Raw genomic sequence first — 16163 nt, 5'->3', positions numbered from 1 at the left:
GGCGATATCGACGCACGCCTTCGACATCGCCAGCTGCCGCAGCCGCGACACGAACATCTCGCTGCGCTCTTCTTTCAGCCATTCTATCACTGAAATACAATATTATTACAATTGGAACATTGTTGAACAATCTTACTAATGTTATAATAGTTTACAAATTAAAAAAAAAAAACAGATGTGAGCAGGCTATGTGTTCTTCCAGACTATCCTCTACATCTTTACCACATTTCATCAAAATCTGTTTAGCACATCTACAAACTTTAACATCCATCCATCCATTTAATCTTTCGCAATTTTAATATTAGTAAGGTGTAAAAGCTTGGATGAATGTATGAATGTTTGTTAGAGTTTGTAGCCTAAACTGTTGAATGGAGCTCTTTTGGCATAGATTCTAAATTTCATTGAGATTGTACAGATTCAGAGTGATTGTAAAAGATAATAAATTCTACGCAGAGTTGCGGGCGTAAACTAGTATTGTTATAAACATTAGTGTGACAAACTAATATTTGGTCAAAATAGTTTACCTTCTTTATCACTGGGCTTTTCTTCTGTGGGGTTTGATAGCCTCTTGAGTATGGGATGTCCCCAAGGATTTGAAAGCACCTTCTTGAACCACTCCGCCCTCTTCAGCAAATGAATTTCCCAGAATAGACCGGATCCTTTTCTCGTCGCGATCGCATCTTTGCATTCGTTGATATGAACATCTATCGCCTCGGCCAAGTTGCCATGCTGTGGTAATAGTTCTGGCTTTTGCCATTCCGTCTAACATTGGTAAAAAAAAAAAATTACCTTTGAACAGATTTTATTTACAACAAATAAGACTTTAACATAAGCATATAACAAATACGGGGATAAACACCAAAACTAAATATTAAGCAATCTTTAACACCAAATTTAGTTTAATATTAAAAACACAAAAAAAAAATGATTACTACTGTACTAATGTTCACTTAACTAATTTGACAGAGTTATACAAACAACTTTTATATCCAAATAAAAGATATATCCAACAAATACTTCCTAAATCTTGTAAAATTGCTAGTGATTGTTAACTAATAAATGAACAAAATGGTAATATTACATGTAGTATAGTCTGTGCGGTGTGGGTCTGCAGCCAGCCGAGCAGGTGAAGGTGGAGCTTGGGCGAGCTCTGCAGACACAGGCTGTGGATAGACTGCCACGCCTGGCAGACGTGCTGCGTGCGCTCCTGCAAGCCCTCCTCCCCACTCAGCCGACTGTCTAGAAACTGGAATTCAAAACCATTTATGATCAACTATCTGCAATTCCATCCCATGCAACTTCATCCGCATAAAATTATTAAAAATCTATTTTATTGTTTACATTTGTCAAACTATCAATTGCAAATGTCAAAATGACATAACATGATGACAAACCATGGAACACCAAACCACTATACATCCCCACTATGGGGCTCAGAGCCTACGCTAATAAGGGGTGACTAGGCCACAGTCCACCATAGCCCAGTGCAGGTTAGTTGATTTTACATACTTTGAATTTCTTTACTTATTGTGCAGGTTGCATCACAATGTTTTCCTTCACCGTAAGAACATTGGGTAAATTATCTACATATGAAATTCAAAAATCACATTGATGAGCTACCTATGCTCTATATATAAGTAAACACACACTTCTTTGTTACCTAAGATGTCAGCAATTACACCATATATTTGAATAATTCTTATTTTAATAAAATGCCCTACACTTACGTCATGCTTTAGGCTATATGTTTTCACGCAATTGGACTTAGGGGGTAAACATTTTGGATAAAAACCCTAATGTGAGAAGAGATCAAATATTGCTGTCAACATTTGGCATATGCTATTGATAATTTGACAAATGTAAACAATACAATAAATTTTTCATAATTTCATGCGGCTGAAGCTGCACTGGCACAGCCAGTATATAATATAAACTTTAATATAAACTATTCTTCATACTAATATTATAAATGTGATAGTTTGTAGTTATCTTCTTCATAGCTTATAGGAAATTATTTATTGTGACTCATTCTGTTAATCCTATCACACCATACCAGCCGGAAACATGCAATGTATTTTTTTCTACCATTATGAATGATGAAATGCATTGTAATACATCAAATAAATTAATTATGTCATAATTTAATGTTTGATGTCTAATGTTAGCTAAAAGGTGTATTTTCCTCATACAAACTGCAAATCGGTTGTGTAAGAAAATGTAAACATAAATCATTACTTGTCTGTGATATAAATGAAATCTTCACATACTACTAGCTTTCGCTTGCAACTCCGTACGCATGGAATTAAAAAAAAAAAAGTTTAAAAAACTCCTCTATATCTATGTTAAATAAGATTGAGATCTGTTCAGCAATTTAGACTACAAACTCTAACAAACATCCATCTAAACTTTCGCATTTATAATATTAGTATGAAGTATGATTTCTTCTATATTTATAATAGATTTTATTACTATAATTATAAATACGTAATACTGAACAATTGGAAATGATTTTCATTACTTTATTTGTTATGTAAACTGATGAGAAACTCTGAAGAATCATAAGAATTAAAACAAAAAGCTTGCTTATTTCCTCACCCTACCTTTGAAGAAAACCTAATTAAAATGAGGATATTTACATTGTAAAAGGTAGAAAATGTGCAAGAGGCTGCCATATTTTGCAAAAATAGTGAAGTAACCTGTAGCCATTTACGATTTAAATTACATAGACAAACACAGCCAAAGAAATAAATAAGGTATAAAGTTAAGCTTAGGAAAAAACTGTATATAGTGAAAGCAAAATTTGTACTAATGTTTATTAGTAAGGCTGTAAGGTTTCAGAAACATATTGGCTAAATATCAAATATATGAAATGAAAGTTTATGGAGAAATAAAGTTAAATAATCTTCAACAGAATTAGATACTTGTGTACTTAATAAATTTAGAATCATTTCATAACTCTATTCAGGATGGATTAGAGAATTACTGACATCTTGAGGGATCTATGGTGCGTCATAACTGCAATACAAACCCGAACAAAAAAGGCATTTGTGGCACCCTAATTTGTAACCTTTTGTCCTACCATAATGGCATTACTGATTTTGATTCAACCAATGTCAGGGTTACATCTCTTATGAGATTTTTTTAGAAATGTAACAATTTTGGTCATAAAATTACTATACAGTATTGTCAACAATACAATGAATTCTTCCTATCTTGTCAATAAAATCTCATATATAATTCCTAAACCGTATTCAAGACAAAAAAATTATAATTTACTCAATACTAGGCTATCTAAAAGCAATATCGGAATAACAGCGCCGCTAAATCGTCTTTCACACAGTTACAACAAAATCTCTAAGCAATCAAACATTGATATATTTAATGATTTAAATTCCTTAATTAAAACTAAAATTAAAAATTATTATTTCAGTAAAGATCACACACCTTAGGCATATACATTAAGTTTTTTTTTTTTTGTAGTGAGTTTAGCTTTAGTCTTTAATTCTTTGTCATGTAAAACTTTTATTATTTATTATAATGTTGGGTTAGCCTGTAAGTGTGTCCATGATATTGTGTTTTAGTTATAATTACTTTTCTTTATCAAACAGAACTTATTTCATGTGATATGTTGGCTTCCTATTGTAAATAAATAAATAAATAAAAATCAGATGTGTCATTTAATTTAATCTAACAAAATTTTACCTGATAAATCAATAATCTCTCTAATCAAATGAATGAGCATATCTTTGTCTTATCATCAGACTTAGATATGATGTTAAAGAAAATAAACAGTGTAATTCTTATCATTTTATTCGAACATAATAGTTGAAAACAGTTGTGTTAACTAGTGATTCAAATATGGTTGAATACTGAACATGAAGTTGGGCAAAATTAGACATTATGAAACTTCAAAGACTAATATTTTGATTGATCTACCTTTGTTTTGGAATTCAAAGCAAAACATTCTTATATGTTTCACCGTAATACTTAAGCTCGTATGTTAAATATTAATTAATTTCTTATTAACAATTTACAAGCTCTATTATTCAATATAATGAATATAATATAAAGGAATTATAGATTCAATGTATGTTGTATCTAATAATGTTAGACAAAATTAAAGAAGTACGTGATTTCAAGGAATAGAAGAATGGCAGACATCATCATTGATGGTTCAAGATGCCTGGCAATTCAGGTGTGATGGGACAAAAGCATAGTTGAAATACGTGTTTAATTCTGTCAAGACTCATATTAAATATTTGTATATAGTACACCTCCTGATAATATATGCAAAGTTATCATGAAATAAGCCTAATTCTATCAAAAACACGAAAACAAGAGCAGGTAGATTGCAAATATGGCGGCCATAAAGTGATCTTCAATCACAACGGCGTCACACTTGATCTTGAATCTCTTGGATTTAAAAACTAGACTTACCTTGTAAAGTTCAATAAAATATAATTTGCCTTTTGGGCCACTTGATTGTTTACAATTCACGTCTTTTCCATCATTTGTCGAAGTCATTTCTCAAGAAAATATCGCGGAGAGACATTTATGCGCTTGTGTTTTCGTAATGGTGCTGTCAAACTTAGTGTTGCAATTTGTAATTTCAAGATATGAAATAATTTGCCGATTCAAAGGTTCAAATGTGAATGTAATATTTCATATAATTCACTTACATGTTTTCTTCATTATTAATAAATTATTAGATTAAAGGCGTGAATTGTTATAAAACCCTAATAATTGTGTATCACAAAAAATGGACATATACAAAAACATAACTATTATCAACTTGCCCTTGTCCCTAGTCCCTACGGAGAGTCGGCACAGTATGTGCTGCTCTTCTATACATTTCTATCAACCGTCTTAGCTGAATTCACTCTCTTGTTAAGCTTATCTTTTTTCACACAATCCATTCATACTTTCTTCGGTCTCCCTTCCCCTATGTAGCCATCCACATTAACATCATAACTCTTCTGGTTTATGGCCCCATCCTCTCGTCGCATGACATGTCCATACAAAGCTAACCTTTTGCTTCTCAATTTCTCGACCACTGGCGCTACTTTCAAACTTCCTCTAATATACACATTCTTAACTTTATCTCTTTTTATCACACCACGCCACACATTCATCTTAACATATTCATCTCAACCACATGCAATCTCCTTTCATCCGCAACTTTGAAGTCCATTCAGATGAATTCAGATCCATATACATACGACAGGTCTTTGGATGGACTTTAGATCTGTCCCTTAAGCTTAAGATGTATTTTTGGATCACAAGCCACACACAATAATAAAACCAATCGGTAGAATTATCGAATTGCTATGGGTAATCCAAAAAATATTTTTAATCGTTCTATCTAATTAATATCGACATGTTGGCAAAACTGTTCAGTACAAAGCAACGCGAGTTGTGTCAGTGTAGAATCTGTAGAAATTTTACGTTTTCTATTAGAAATTCAATCCCATTAGAATGTAAAAAATGTAAAATATAGAGTTTGTGTTACATTATAGATGTGAGATTTATTTTAAAAATTATCTTTCGTGCAATGCATCGCAGCATTTCAAATTTTTCTAGTATTGTAATTTGGTGTGTCAAGTGTAGGGCTACATAGTGAACACAATAAATTAACTGATTACGTTTTACATTTGATAATTTACATAATTATCATCGCGTTTTAGTTAAATTACATGATCTTGTAATAGTAATACAAGTAACAGGATGTCTGATACAAAACTGGGCGTTTAATGAATGTCGGCACATCTGGCGAACATTGTCAACGCTATTTCCCCTTTCTTTTTTACTAATTAAGAGCAAAAGCATTGTTTTTGTTAGTTCTAATGCAATATATCTTATTTGTTAAAAAGAAGTAACCTTTCTCTAACAAATATAACTTTTATTTCGCATCAAATCCTATAATTTACTAATTTCTATTTACCTGATTATCAATTTTGTTTGTTCTATGTGTAGAAACTGGTGTTGTGATGTTCGTAGTAAGTGTTGCTTTATTTAGTTACGTGCTTAAACAGTGATAAATTTGGTACGATGGCCAAAAAGTCGGAGAATGTCGGTGGCAAGCTGATGACGGTGTCTGTTGTCGGTCTGTCTGGTAAGTGATGTAATATAATCCTAGATGTATATAAAATTATATATATACAATTCATCACATTGGAGATGTATTTATCATGCTCCTTAATTTTTCCTATACCTGGAATTGGTTCTACTGTTTATCAATACCTAATTTGAAGCGAAAACGTCAGGAAAAAATAAATAATATTGGCATTATCAAAATTATCACTCCAAAAATTGATTCCAGATTGTCAAACTTGTATGAAACACTACAACTATAGTATATTTATAGATAAAATGGTAACACACAGAATTAAGAAGAAATTACTGTAATTTTTTTAGGTAAATAAAATTATAAAATTGTTATAAACATGATACTAAAACTAACTTTTAAATGAAAAAAAAAATCATACATTCCACTTATTTTTACCATAAATAATGAAATTTAAATAAAATATTAAATTTTTAATGTGAAATTTTGAAATTTATGTAATGTTTAAATACTTGTTTTTAAATATATGGATGTAACTATCTCCAGAATTAAATTAATTTTTTTAGCGTATCTGCTTTTAGCATTTCTATTATCTATCTACATTTGTGCTAAAGGACAAATATAAATATATAAAGCACTAAAGCACAAATGTAGATGTGCTAAAAACCAATTATTTTAAATTCCACAGTGATAAAATCACTGGCAAAAGCTATGTTAAAATAATTTAAATAAGTAGTAGTATGAGTAACATTCAAAGTTTGTGATGTAAATAAGAACAGGATAATAATAAATAAACATGGAATGAAAGAATGCAATACCACATTCCATATTTCTGGGTGCAATATGATCTCAATTGCCTTAACAATGTTCTAACTGACAAACATGTGACCAACACAACAAAGTTGAGTTTATACAATTTGTGTACTTAATAGGAAAGAAGAATCTTACTCCTTACTTCTTTGTTATGTTATACATGTAAATATTTTGTTGCAATCTCATCAGAAATTTGGTATTACAAAGTTTTTTTTTATTCTAGGCAGACAATAGTAAGAATTTTCTGTATAAAAACATGAATGTAAAATCTTAAATTACTGTCATATGAAAACATAGTAAAGATTACAGTTATTATCATGTTAAATGTTGTTTTGAGTATTTTATACTATTATATGTTTTGTTTAATAGCTATTAAAAATAATAAAAACGAAGTTCCTGTATTTGCAAATAGTTTAAAAAAGCCTATAACTATTTTTATGTTATTTTTTACATGTTTGTCTTGTTTTTATAGTTTGGTTATTGTGGTATTTGTCCATACAAACATGACAAAAAAATTGTCTGTTTACTGGATATCTACAATGAATATAAACCAATATCTTTCTATATTAGATCATTGTATATTTAAGTTTTTTGTTTGTATTACTAAATTTAGTTATCATGCTACATACTAGTATTATAAATGCGAAAGTTTAGATGGATGGATGGATGTTTGTTAGAGTTTGTAGCCTAAACGGCTGAACACATTTGAATGAAATTTGCCATAGATGTAGAAAATATGTGGAAAAACACATAGGCTTTCTTTTATATTATGCCTATAGACATCCACAATAGTGAATGAGTTGCCTACCCTAAGGTAACAGAGGAGGAGATGCACATAAAGAGAATATTTTCCCTTCCTATGTATCCCCTGCACCATCAAATTCATATCCTTTTATGAGAAAAGAGTGGGAAGAAAAAGGGACTATAGTTGGGCATCCACTTTTTTTTTAAATTTCATGCAGACAGAGTCACGGGCGAAAGCTAGTGTGTTACATTTGGTTACCAATTGCTACCAAATAATGATCAATACAACACCATATGTGATTGTTAACAAGCTGTATTGGTGTTTATTATCTATTCTTCAACTTCCTGTTGCATTGTGTAGGTTTCCTTTAAATTATTTATTGTGTAAGATAAGTATGGCTGCTTTAAATAGACTCTCAACTATCACATGTATGTAGCTTCTATCGTTTTGTATTCATTTACAGTGGGTTTCTACTGCTGTTACACTTGTAATATGACACATTGTTATTAATCAAATTCTTAAAAAAACACAACCATCAATATGTTTCATAGAAGAAGTTGTACTTTTATAAATCTATTTGACCTTCAGTTCTAACTGAACAGTCGAACTGTACAGTTAATACTTTTGTGTATAGGAAAAATAATCACTTAACATTAGGTGTAGGCTTAACGAACATAAAAAAATGTTTGTTCTATTGAAACTGTAGGTGTGTCACAAGCTTATATCTATACTTATTGAGAATAGGTTCCAATGCGCTAAGGGAGAGCCATAAACTAGAAATAGAATAGAATAGAGGATAGGTTAACTTTATTGATTAAAATATGAAATGCTGGACAAAAAATGATAAAATATTTGATTACTGGTAGCTACATATATTATGAATATTCAGTTACTTATGATAAAATGTGTGAAGGTTTTTGAAAGTTTCATGTTTTATTAAGATAAGAAATACTATAAAATAAATAATTTCATGTTTATCTTAAGATTATAGCCAACTCCTAAAATGAAGATTTATATGAGATAGCTGTAGCTCGCGAAATCGCCCTTGTGATATAAAAAAAAATAATTGTAGCCTATGTTACTCACAGATAAATTACCTTTCTAATGGTGAAATAGTTATTGAAATTGGCCTAGTAGTTTTTACGTGAATCAAATGCATACAAAAATAAAAAAATACAAATCTTTCCTCTTTATAATATTAGTATAGATACTACGGAATTAATGAATGTTTGTCTACGTGTTTTAGTTTTCACACTGATGTACTGTCTGGTTCACACTTGACACAGATTGTATGGACTCACTGGTGTTTGTTCACAATATGCCGGTCCAGTTATGGATGGCTACTGACCAACTGTACTGTCCAAGTGTGAAACTCCTATGAGTTTTGTATTAAAAATGTAATGTAATTACAGAATTCTGCGATGAGTGACATTTTCGCTCACCATAAATGTCCTACAAGATGTTTGAAATAACTTGGATATCAAATTGTTTTTATTTCGTTGACACAGGTACGGAAAAGGAGAAAGGTCAGCTGGGCATCGGCAAGTCTTGTTTGTGCAACCGCTTCGTGCGTACCAACGCAGACGATTACAACGTCGATCACATATCCGTCCTCAGTCAGGTGAGCGGAAATAGATTTTGCTATTGTAAGGCCGTGTGCATACTAGAATAGATCGAAATAGTACTTCATTTTAGAGAATTCTGTGTATGAAACAAAAATCTGTTAATATTAAAAGATATTGTCTGAACGAACATAATTCGCTCGTCATACTATTGAAGACAAAATATTTGTAAAACACAAATGTAATTGCTACGTTTGTTAAATAAATCAACAAATAAACTTCTCGTCTGTAAATGAGTGCAAATCAAAGTGTTTTGTTTTTTTTTTCAAATAGAAATCAAGCTGATTCGAAATTCTTTCGCCGGGTTTCCAATTGTGCTTAAGTCGGCATTTTGTCGCTCGGCCCTCGCTCCCAAAGAGCCCTTGACCACTTGTAGCCGACTTTGTTGACTGCGAATACTGAAATAAATAAATTGAAGGTTGTTTTTTGCTGATCCGAATTATTGATTGTTGCCGATTTTATCCAAGTCGCGAAAAATTGGAAATAGCTCACGTTCATTCTAAGAAAAAAATATTTACTGTTTGCATTCTATTATTCGTACTCAGAAGGGTTTTAACTGATATTAGTGAGAATCTTTACATAACGTCATTGATAACATTTTGTAGTAGATCAGTGCAGCGCGAATGATGTCTTTCAGGCGTACACCAATTCTCATACAAATTTTATCGATGATGTTTCGAATGTTCTCGCAACTGTCACACATATTCGTGATAGACCCTCTTCTTATCTCAGTATAATTGTGTTAATAAACGATTGTTTAGTTATTGATAGTACCATAAAGGGTATATAGGGTGATTAAAAAATAGGTGATGACAAAGAAAGCATGTGTGAACCAGTCCTCTGCTATACTCTGTCTTAGTGGAAAAAGTTAATTCCGATTCCGATTTTCCGTTAATAAGATTGGGACAGGTTTATTCTATGTTGTTAACTGGATTTATCTTTGTAGTCGGACTTCAGCGGTCGTGTGGTAAACAACGATCACTTCCTGTACTGGGGTGGAGTGCAGAAGGAGAATGATGAACAGGAGTACCGTTTTGAGGTCATCGAGCAGACGGAATTCGTGGATGATGCCTGCTTCCAGCCGTTCAAAGGTATGTCTGATTGAAATTATGTTTAACACGTTCAAAGCTATAGATTCGCTTATGTTTTAAGTACTGTCGCGGAAATGCACGGTGTTTTACTTACAGAAATATCGCCTTATTTCTTGTATCGAGACAAATTCTGTCTCTTCCTACAAATAACTAATTAGTTAGCAGTAAATGGTGCAAATGAAATGGTAATAATAAAAAGAATCTAGCCTATATTTGTATGAAAATCGTAGTGACATTGAATTGAAATGTTATGCGTTTTTATATTTAAATTCGAAGCACAAAATAGTCTTAATGTTTGAAAAACCCACCGTTGGCGACGTCTACTGTTAAAGTGACGTAATTCGAATATATCTTGTTCTTCGACTGTTGTCTGCGATCTGATTATTACCTTTGTTTTTTTTTAAATGAATGAAGGTGATTTATTAATCTTTGTGTTATGTACAGTGGGCAAAACAGAGCCTTACGTGAAGAGATGTGTCGCAACAAAGATACAGTCTGCGGAGAAATTGATGTACGTGTGTAAGAACCAGCTGGGGATAGAGAAGGAGTACGAGCAGCGGCTGATGGCGGACGGCAAGCTGACTGTGGACGGCTTCCTCTGCGTGTATGATGTCAGCCTGGTGCCCGGCAGGACGTGGGAGAAGCAGGTAAGAGGATACAAATACAAATATTTCCTCTTTATAATATTAATATAAGTACAAGTATACAACAACTGTTACGAAAGAATTGAACAAATAGAGATTTTTTAATTTAATTTCAATTAAAAAAATTGATTCGACATTTTTGTAACAATAGGCTTCCTTAGTAGGTAACTTCCCATAAAGAAATTATTGATAAATTATTAATACGACAAAAAAGTATCTCAAAAAAATCACTCTTTACAGAATGAAATAACAGCGGCGATCCTCCAGAATATAATAAAACTGAAGAAGCCAGTTGTCCTGGTGACGTCTAAGAACGACGAAGCGTGTGAGCAGGGAGTGAGAGAGGCTGAGAGACTGGTCCAGAGGAAGGAGTTCAAAGGCAGCATACCTATAGTGGAGACCTCCAGTCATGATAATGTGAACGTGGACCAGGCTTTCTTTCTGTTAGCTCAGATGATAGATAAAGCCAAGGCTAGGATTAAGGTAAATAAATACTATCGACTAATAATAGATAACTGAAACGACATTTAGATATGTGACCCAGTAAAATTTATTGTAAGTGTCGTTTATAAAGCAATTTTAGATTCGTTTTAGAAAACAGCCGTAAAATGATTATGCCACGCTATAATGACAGATTACGTTAAATATTTGACTTTTAAATGTCTATGGGCTAATATGAGTTCCAGTGGCCCTTTGCTCTTTGTCCCTTTATACTGTAAAATACCAGTTGCTCGCAAGTAAATTAGCTTGGAATTAAAAAATATAAACTATAACGTAGCTTTTTAATGGTGACTGAATTTTCGAAATTGGCCCAGTTTGAGTTATTTCAATACATAAAAAAAATACAAATCTTTCCCCTTTATATTAGTATTGATAAAAATAAATACATATTTGTTTAATTAAATAATAAATAAATATAATATAATGTATATATATTTGTTCCAGGTGGCTAATTACGCGGAGGCTCTGAGGATACGACGCGAGACTCTAGATTTTGTGACTGAAGCATTTACTCAACTCATACGGATACATGTTCAAGATCACAAGTATGTACTATTAGCTGTCAAATATTTATTTATTATTTAACTAGCTTTCGCCTGCGACTTCGTCCGCGTGGAATTAAAAAAAAAACATAAGTGAGCCTATGTGTTCTTCCAGACTATTCTCTACGTCTATACCAAATTTCATGTAGATCTGTTCAGCCTTATATATATTTTATAGCCTAAATATAAACTCTAACAAACATCTATCCATCCATCCATCTAAACCTTCAAATCATACTTCTTACTAATATTATAAATGCGAAAGTTTAGATTGATGGATGTTTGTTAGAGTTTGTAGCCTAAATGGCTGAACGGATATCGATGAAATTCAGCATAGATGTAGAGGATATCCTGGAAGAACACATAGGCTACTTGCATTTGTTTGTTTTAATTCCGCGTGGACGGAGTCGCGGGCGAAAGATAGTTTAAAATATTAGTAAGAAGTTTTTTTTTCCTAAATTCAATTTCTTATAAGATTTTATAATTTGTAAATATGGACTAATGTAATGGCACTGAATAAAATTTTTTAGTCACATTTGAATTCCGTTTTCGCTTTTATTTCTAAAAAAATGTTGATTTTTTTTTAACAATTGGTTGGTCAGTATTCTTTGCTATAGTTTTTCTCTAAATGTTTTTTAAATTCATTAACGATAAATGACTGTTTTCAGAGAAATGTGGTCGGCGGCCAGCAAAAGATTATGCCATTTTCCAGAATGGATAAAGTTTGTTCAGCAATTCGGAAACGATGGTACTCAGGTAATAATTCAACAAGCATTTTTATAATAGAGGATTCTCCTTAATTTTCATTGTTGATATATTAATACTTTTTTGTGTATTTTAATTAGGTGGTTTACCGTCGTCATATACGACGTCTGAAGGAAGAGAGATCGGCAAAGAAACTTAGGAAGCAATTAGCTAAGTTGCCACAAGCGCTGTCTCGTATGAACCTGCCCACTGAAGATCTGCAGGAAAAGTAAGAAAAATCAATTATTGTTACTTATCTCTTATTTACTTTTATTAGAATATTTAACAGTATCGGCTGTCTCACACAGGAATGTTAACAAGTTATTTTTTATGGATAATTAATATTTTGTATGGATATCGATAATTTTAAAATAAATGAGAATAAAATAAATAATGTCATAGAAATGTTAGAGTGTCTACATAATAATGTGCTTATAATGTTATTAAATGAACACAACGGTTGTCGAGTGCCAAATCTATGCTTAAAATATAATTTATGTGCGTTTACTTTTGCATCGATATCGATACTTTTATATGTCAGTATCGGTATCGTTGTATCTTTATAGATATCGATACTTTGAAATCGATATCGATATTTAGATTTCGATATCGATGTGTGTGTATGTGTGCAGCGACTGGGGCATGGTGGTGCGGCAGCTGCGGGCGCACCGCGACTTCCCGGTGTACTTCAGCGAGGGCCGCGGCCGCGACTCCGGCTCCGGCTCGGGCTCCGAGCTGGACAGCCCGCTGCACACAGACACCACGCTGCGGCTCGGAGAACGAGTCAGATACCAGGTAACATCTATAGCTATTGTGTGCTAGAAGCCTTATTTTAGTCCATTTCCCTTTCCATTCTTTTGTTATAAGGAAAAAACGGGAAAGGAAATTGAATTTGATGATGGAGATGGCTAGGAAGGGCAAATGTCCGCTTTAAGTACGTCTCCTCCTTCGTCTGCGAAGAGCAGGCAAGACATGATGTATTTAAAAATCAGATCTAAAGAATTTTTTTCTGTCTGTCCGCAAGCCGCGTTTGTGTCAGGTAATCTCTGAAATAACTGGGCTGGTTTTGTCGGGACTTTTAGTACAGTACCTGTTTACTAGCGGTCGCTCGCGATTTCGTCAGCGTAGATATAAAAAGGGGCCTATATTCCTGCTTGCATCAGCTACCTTCTTTGCAAAGTCGAGTGAAATCGTTCCAGCCATTTGGGAGATTGTGCCCAGCTGCCTTGTGAACGATTTTTAAAAGTTTTTCCTTAGTTATTGTAAATTCTTAAAGCGTAATTTAGAAGTTAATTTTGTTATAATGTTATGTTAATAGACATTGGGACAATCACAGAAGATACCGTACGACATATTGGAGACGAACGAAGCGGCCGCCGTCTTCAAGACTTTCCTACACGAGGCTCAGGAGGAACAGAGGAATTACGAGTAAGCATACGCCAAAATTTTTTATTAACAAACTTGTTGCTCGTAAGCGGCCTCATGATATTATAAACGAAAACTGTTTACATTTCGTAAAAACAATTTACAAATGTAAAAATTCAAACGAAGTTTTTTGCCGTTGCCATTGGTTCCTCGCTTAATTTCTGCTATTCGCTTGTAGTTTTGCCTCTTTCTCTTATCACAACTTTTTGTTTCAATTTACTCCCCAAATCAAATAGCATGGAAATTTTATTATAGAAAAAAAATTATATATAGCGTGTAAATCTAAGAGCGGGCCCACAACTCTGACTAAACTATCGCACTACTTTTGTATGATTTTCCATTCATTCGCAGCTAATTCGACTTTTTAGTTGCACTACTAAAAGTTGAGTAGCGCATCTCCATATAAGCTTACAGGAAAATCAGTATATATTAGTATAGATATTGTACCGTGTACTGCAGATGGTGCCAGCAGTTCAAGCGGCTGCTGGAGGAGACGGGCTACGTGACGCCGGGCAAGCAGCTGTCGGAGGTGCGCGTGCTGCTGATGGGCCGCGAGTGCTACGAGGCGCTGTCGGAGGAGCAGCAGCAGCGCGTCTACGACCAGCACCAGCGCCAGATACAGCGCCGCGCCAAGCACAATCTTCAGGTCCGACACACAAGAAATACCATATATAAGTTGACAACTCAAAACATTTTGCTAAATTATAACAAGCTCCATATTTTGTTATAAAATAAACTAAATAGGATTTAGACGAATAGAGTCGATGGGGACATAAACCAGAAAGTGTTCAGTATGAATGTGGATGGCTACAAAGGAAGAGGAAGACCGAAAAAAGTATGGATAGATTCTGTGAAAGAGGATATGCTTAAGAAAGAAGTAGATTTAGAAATGACGGCTGATAGAGATGTATGGAAGAGCAGCACATACTGTACCGACCCTCCATAAGGGATAACAGCAAGTTGATGATTAGTGTTTGAAATAAAATCTAAACATTTAAATATTATTTAATGACACCTATTGACAATTTATTTTATTAACATATGGTTTTGAGGATATAGATAGAGTGTGAGATTATATGAAAAATGTTTCAAGTAAAGTGTCAACTATGCCTCTACCTTTTTTAATCTCTCTGAGGTCGGTACAATTCCAGTAGCTTCTAGAAGCTTCTAGAAGCCTTGAGCCGCGTGACGGAGCAAGCAGATGTCTGTATAATTACTAACCTGTCGAAATAAATTCCAGGAGCTGCTATTGGAACATGCGGACCTGTTCTATCACTTCAAAAGTATATCCCCCACCGGCACCATCACACAAGAAGATATCAAGGAAATAACTGATGTACTGCAAGATGATTTCAGGTATTGCTTCGAACGAACTATATAAATAACAAAAAGCTACGTATCCCTCGGGAACCGGACATTTCTCAGGGATGAACCTTATCGCATGTTTACTCCAGACTGTTTTTTATATCTGTGCCAAATTTCAATAAGATATGTTGATCCGTTGCAGAATGATCGAGTAAACATTAAAAAACTAAATTAATGAATCCCACGGGAACTGTAACTATTTCCGGGATAAAAAGTAGCCTACGTGTTCTTCCAGACTGTGCTCTACATTTATACCAAATTTCATCGAAATCCGTTTAGGCTACAAACGTTAAAAAACATCCATCAATCGTAACTCGTATTTTATTATTTATATGATATACGTTTATATGTTCCAGGTACAAGATGCTGGACCGCATGGAGCAGGACCGCAAGCTGCTGCTGTTCCAGCACCTGGGGTTCGTGCACTGCCCCATGCGCGAGCACTGCCCCGCCGCCGCCAACTGCCTAGACGCCACGCTGCCCGTCATACTCAACACACGAGTCGGGTCAGTCACCGTACGCCATTCTACTGCGTCTTCAGTATTTACTGAACAATGTGTTAAATGTTCAGTGTTTACTGAACAGTGTGTTCGGTGTCTGCTGAACA

The 16163-nt window shown here is 33.7% G+C and overlaps 2 protein-coding genes across 2 annotated transcripts in view; one reads left to right on the top strand and one right to left on the bottom strand.

The window, feature by feature from the left end:
* The window catches only part of LOC106111274, a 30907-nt gene extending 26383 nt beyond the window's left edge, over positions 1–4524 (bottom strand). Inside the window, exons 1-4 of the mRNA XM_013293300.1 lie at positions 4438–4524; positions 1082–1246; positions 525–762; positions 17–89 (exon numbers count right to left, since the gene is read on the bottom strand). Of these exons, the coding sequence (XP_013148754.1) occupies positions 17–89; positions 525–762; positions 1082–1246; positions 4438–4524 (563 nt within the window). The remainder of the gene's footprint in view (positions 1–16; positions 90–524; positions 763–1081; positions 1247–4437) is intronic.
* An 899-nt stretch (positions 4525–5423) lies between these two features.
* The window catches only part of LOC106111415 (rho GTPase-activating protein 190), a 30615-nt gene continuing 19875 nt past the window's right edge, over positions 5424–16163 (top strand). The window contains exons 1-14 of the mRNA XM_013293497.1: positions 5424–5518; positions 5974–6112; positions 9131–9243; positions 10191–10335; positions 10780–10982; positions 11220–11462; positions 11925–12025; positions 12691–12778; positions 12868–12995; positions 13399–13561; positions 14085–14194; positions 14651–14837; positions 15432–15547; positions 15913–16062. Coding sequence (XP_013148951.1) covers positions 6049–6112; positions 9131–9243; positions 10191–10335; positions 10780–10982; positions 11220–11462; positions 11925–12025; positions 12691–12778; positions 12868–12995; positions 13399–13561; positions 14085–14194; positions 14651–14837; positions 15432–15547; positions 15913–16062 — 1811 coding nt within the window. The 5' untranslated portion in view covers positions 5424–5518; positions 5974–6048. The remainder of the gene's footprint in view (positions 5519–5973; positions 6113–9130; positions 9244–10190; positions 10336–10779; positions 10983–11219; positions 11463–11924; positions 12026–12690; positions 12779–12867; positions 12996–13398; positions 13562–14084; positions 14195–14650; positions 14838–15431; positions 15548–15912; positions 16063–16163) is intronic.

This window comes from Papilio polytes, unplaced genomic scaffold (genome assembly GCF_000836215.1).
Source record: "Papilio polytes unplaced genomic scaffold, Ppol_1.0 DF824169.1, whole genome shotgun sequence".
Taxonomy (NCBI): domain Eukaryota; kingdom Metazoa; phylum Arthropoda; class Insecta; order Lepidoptera; family Papilionidae; genus Papilio; species Papilio polytes.
Note: the sequence above shows the minus strand (reverse complement) of the source record. Positions and strands in the feature narration are given on the sequence as shown.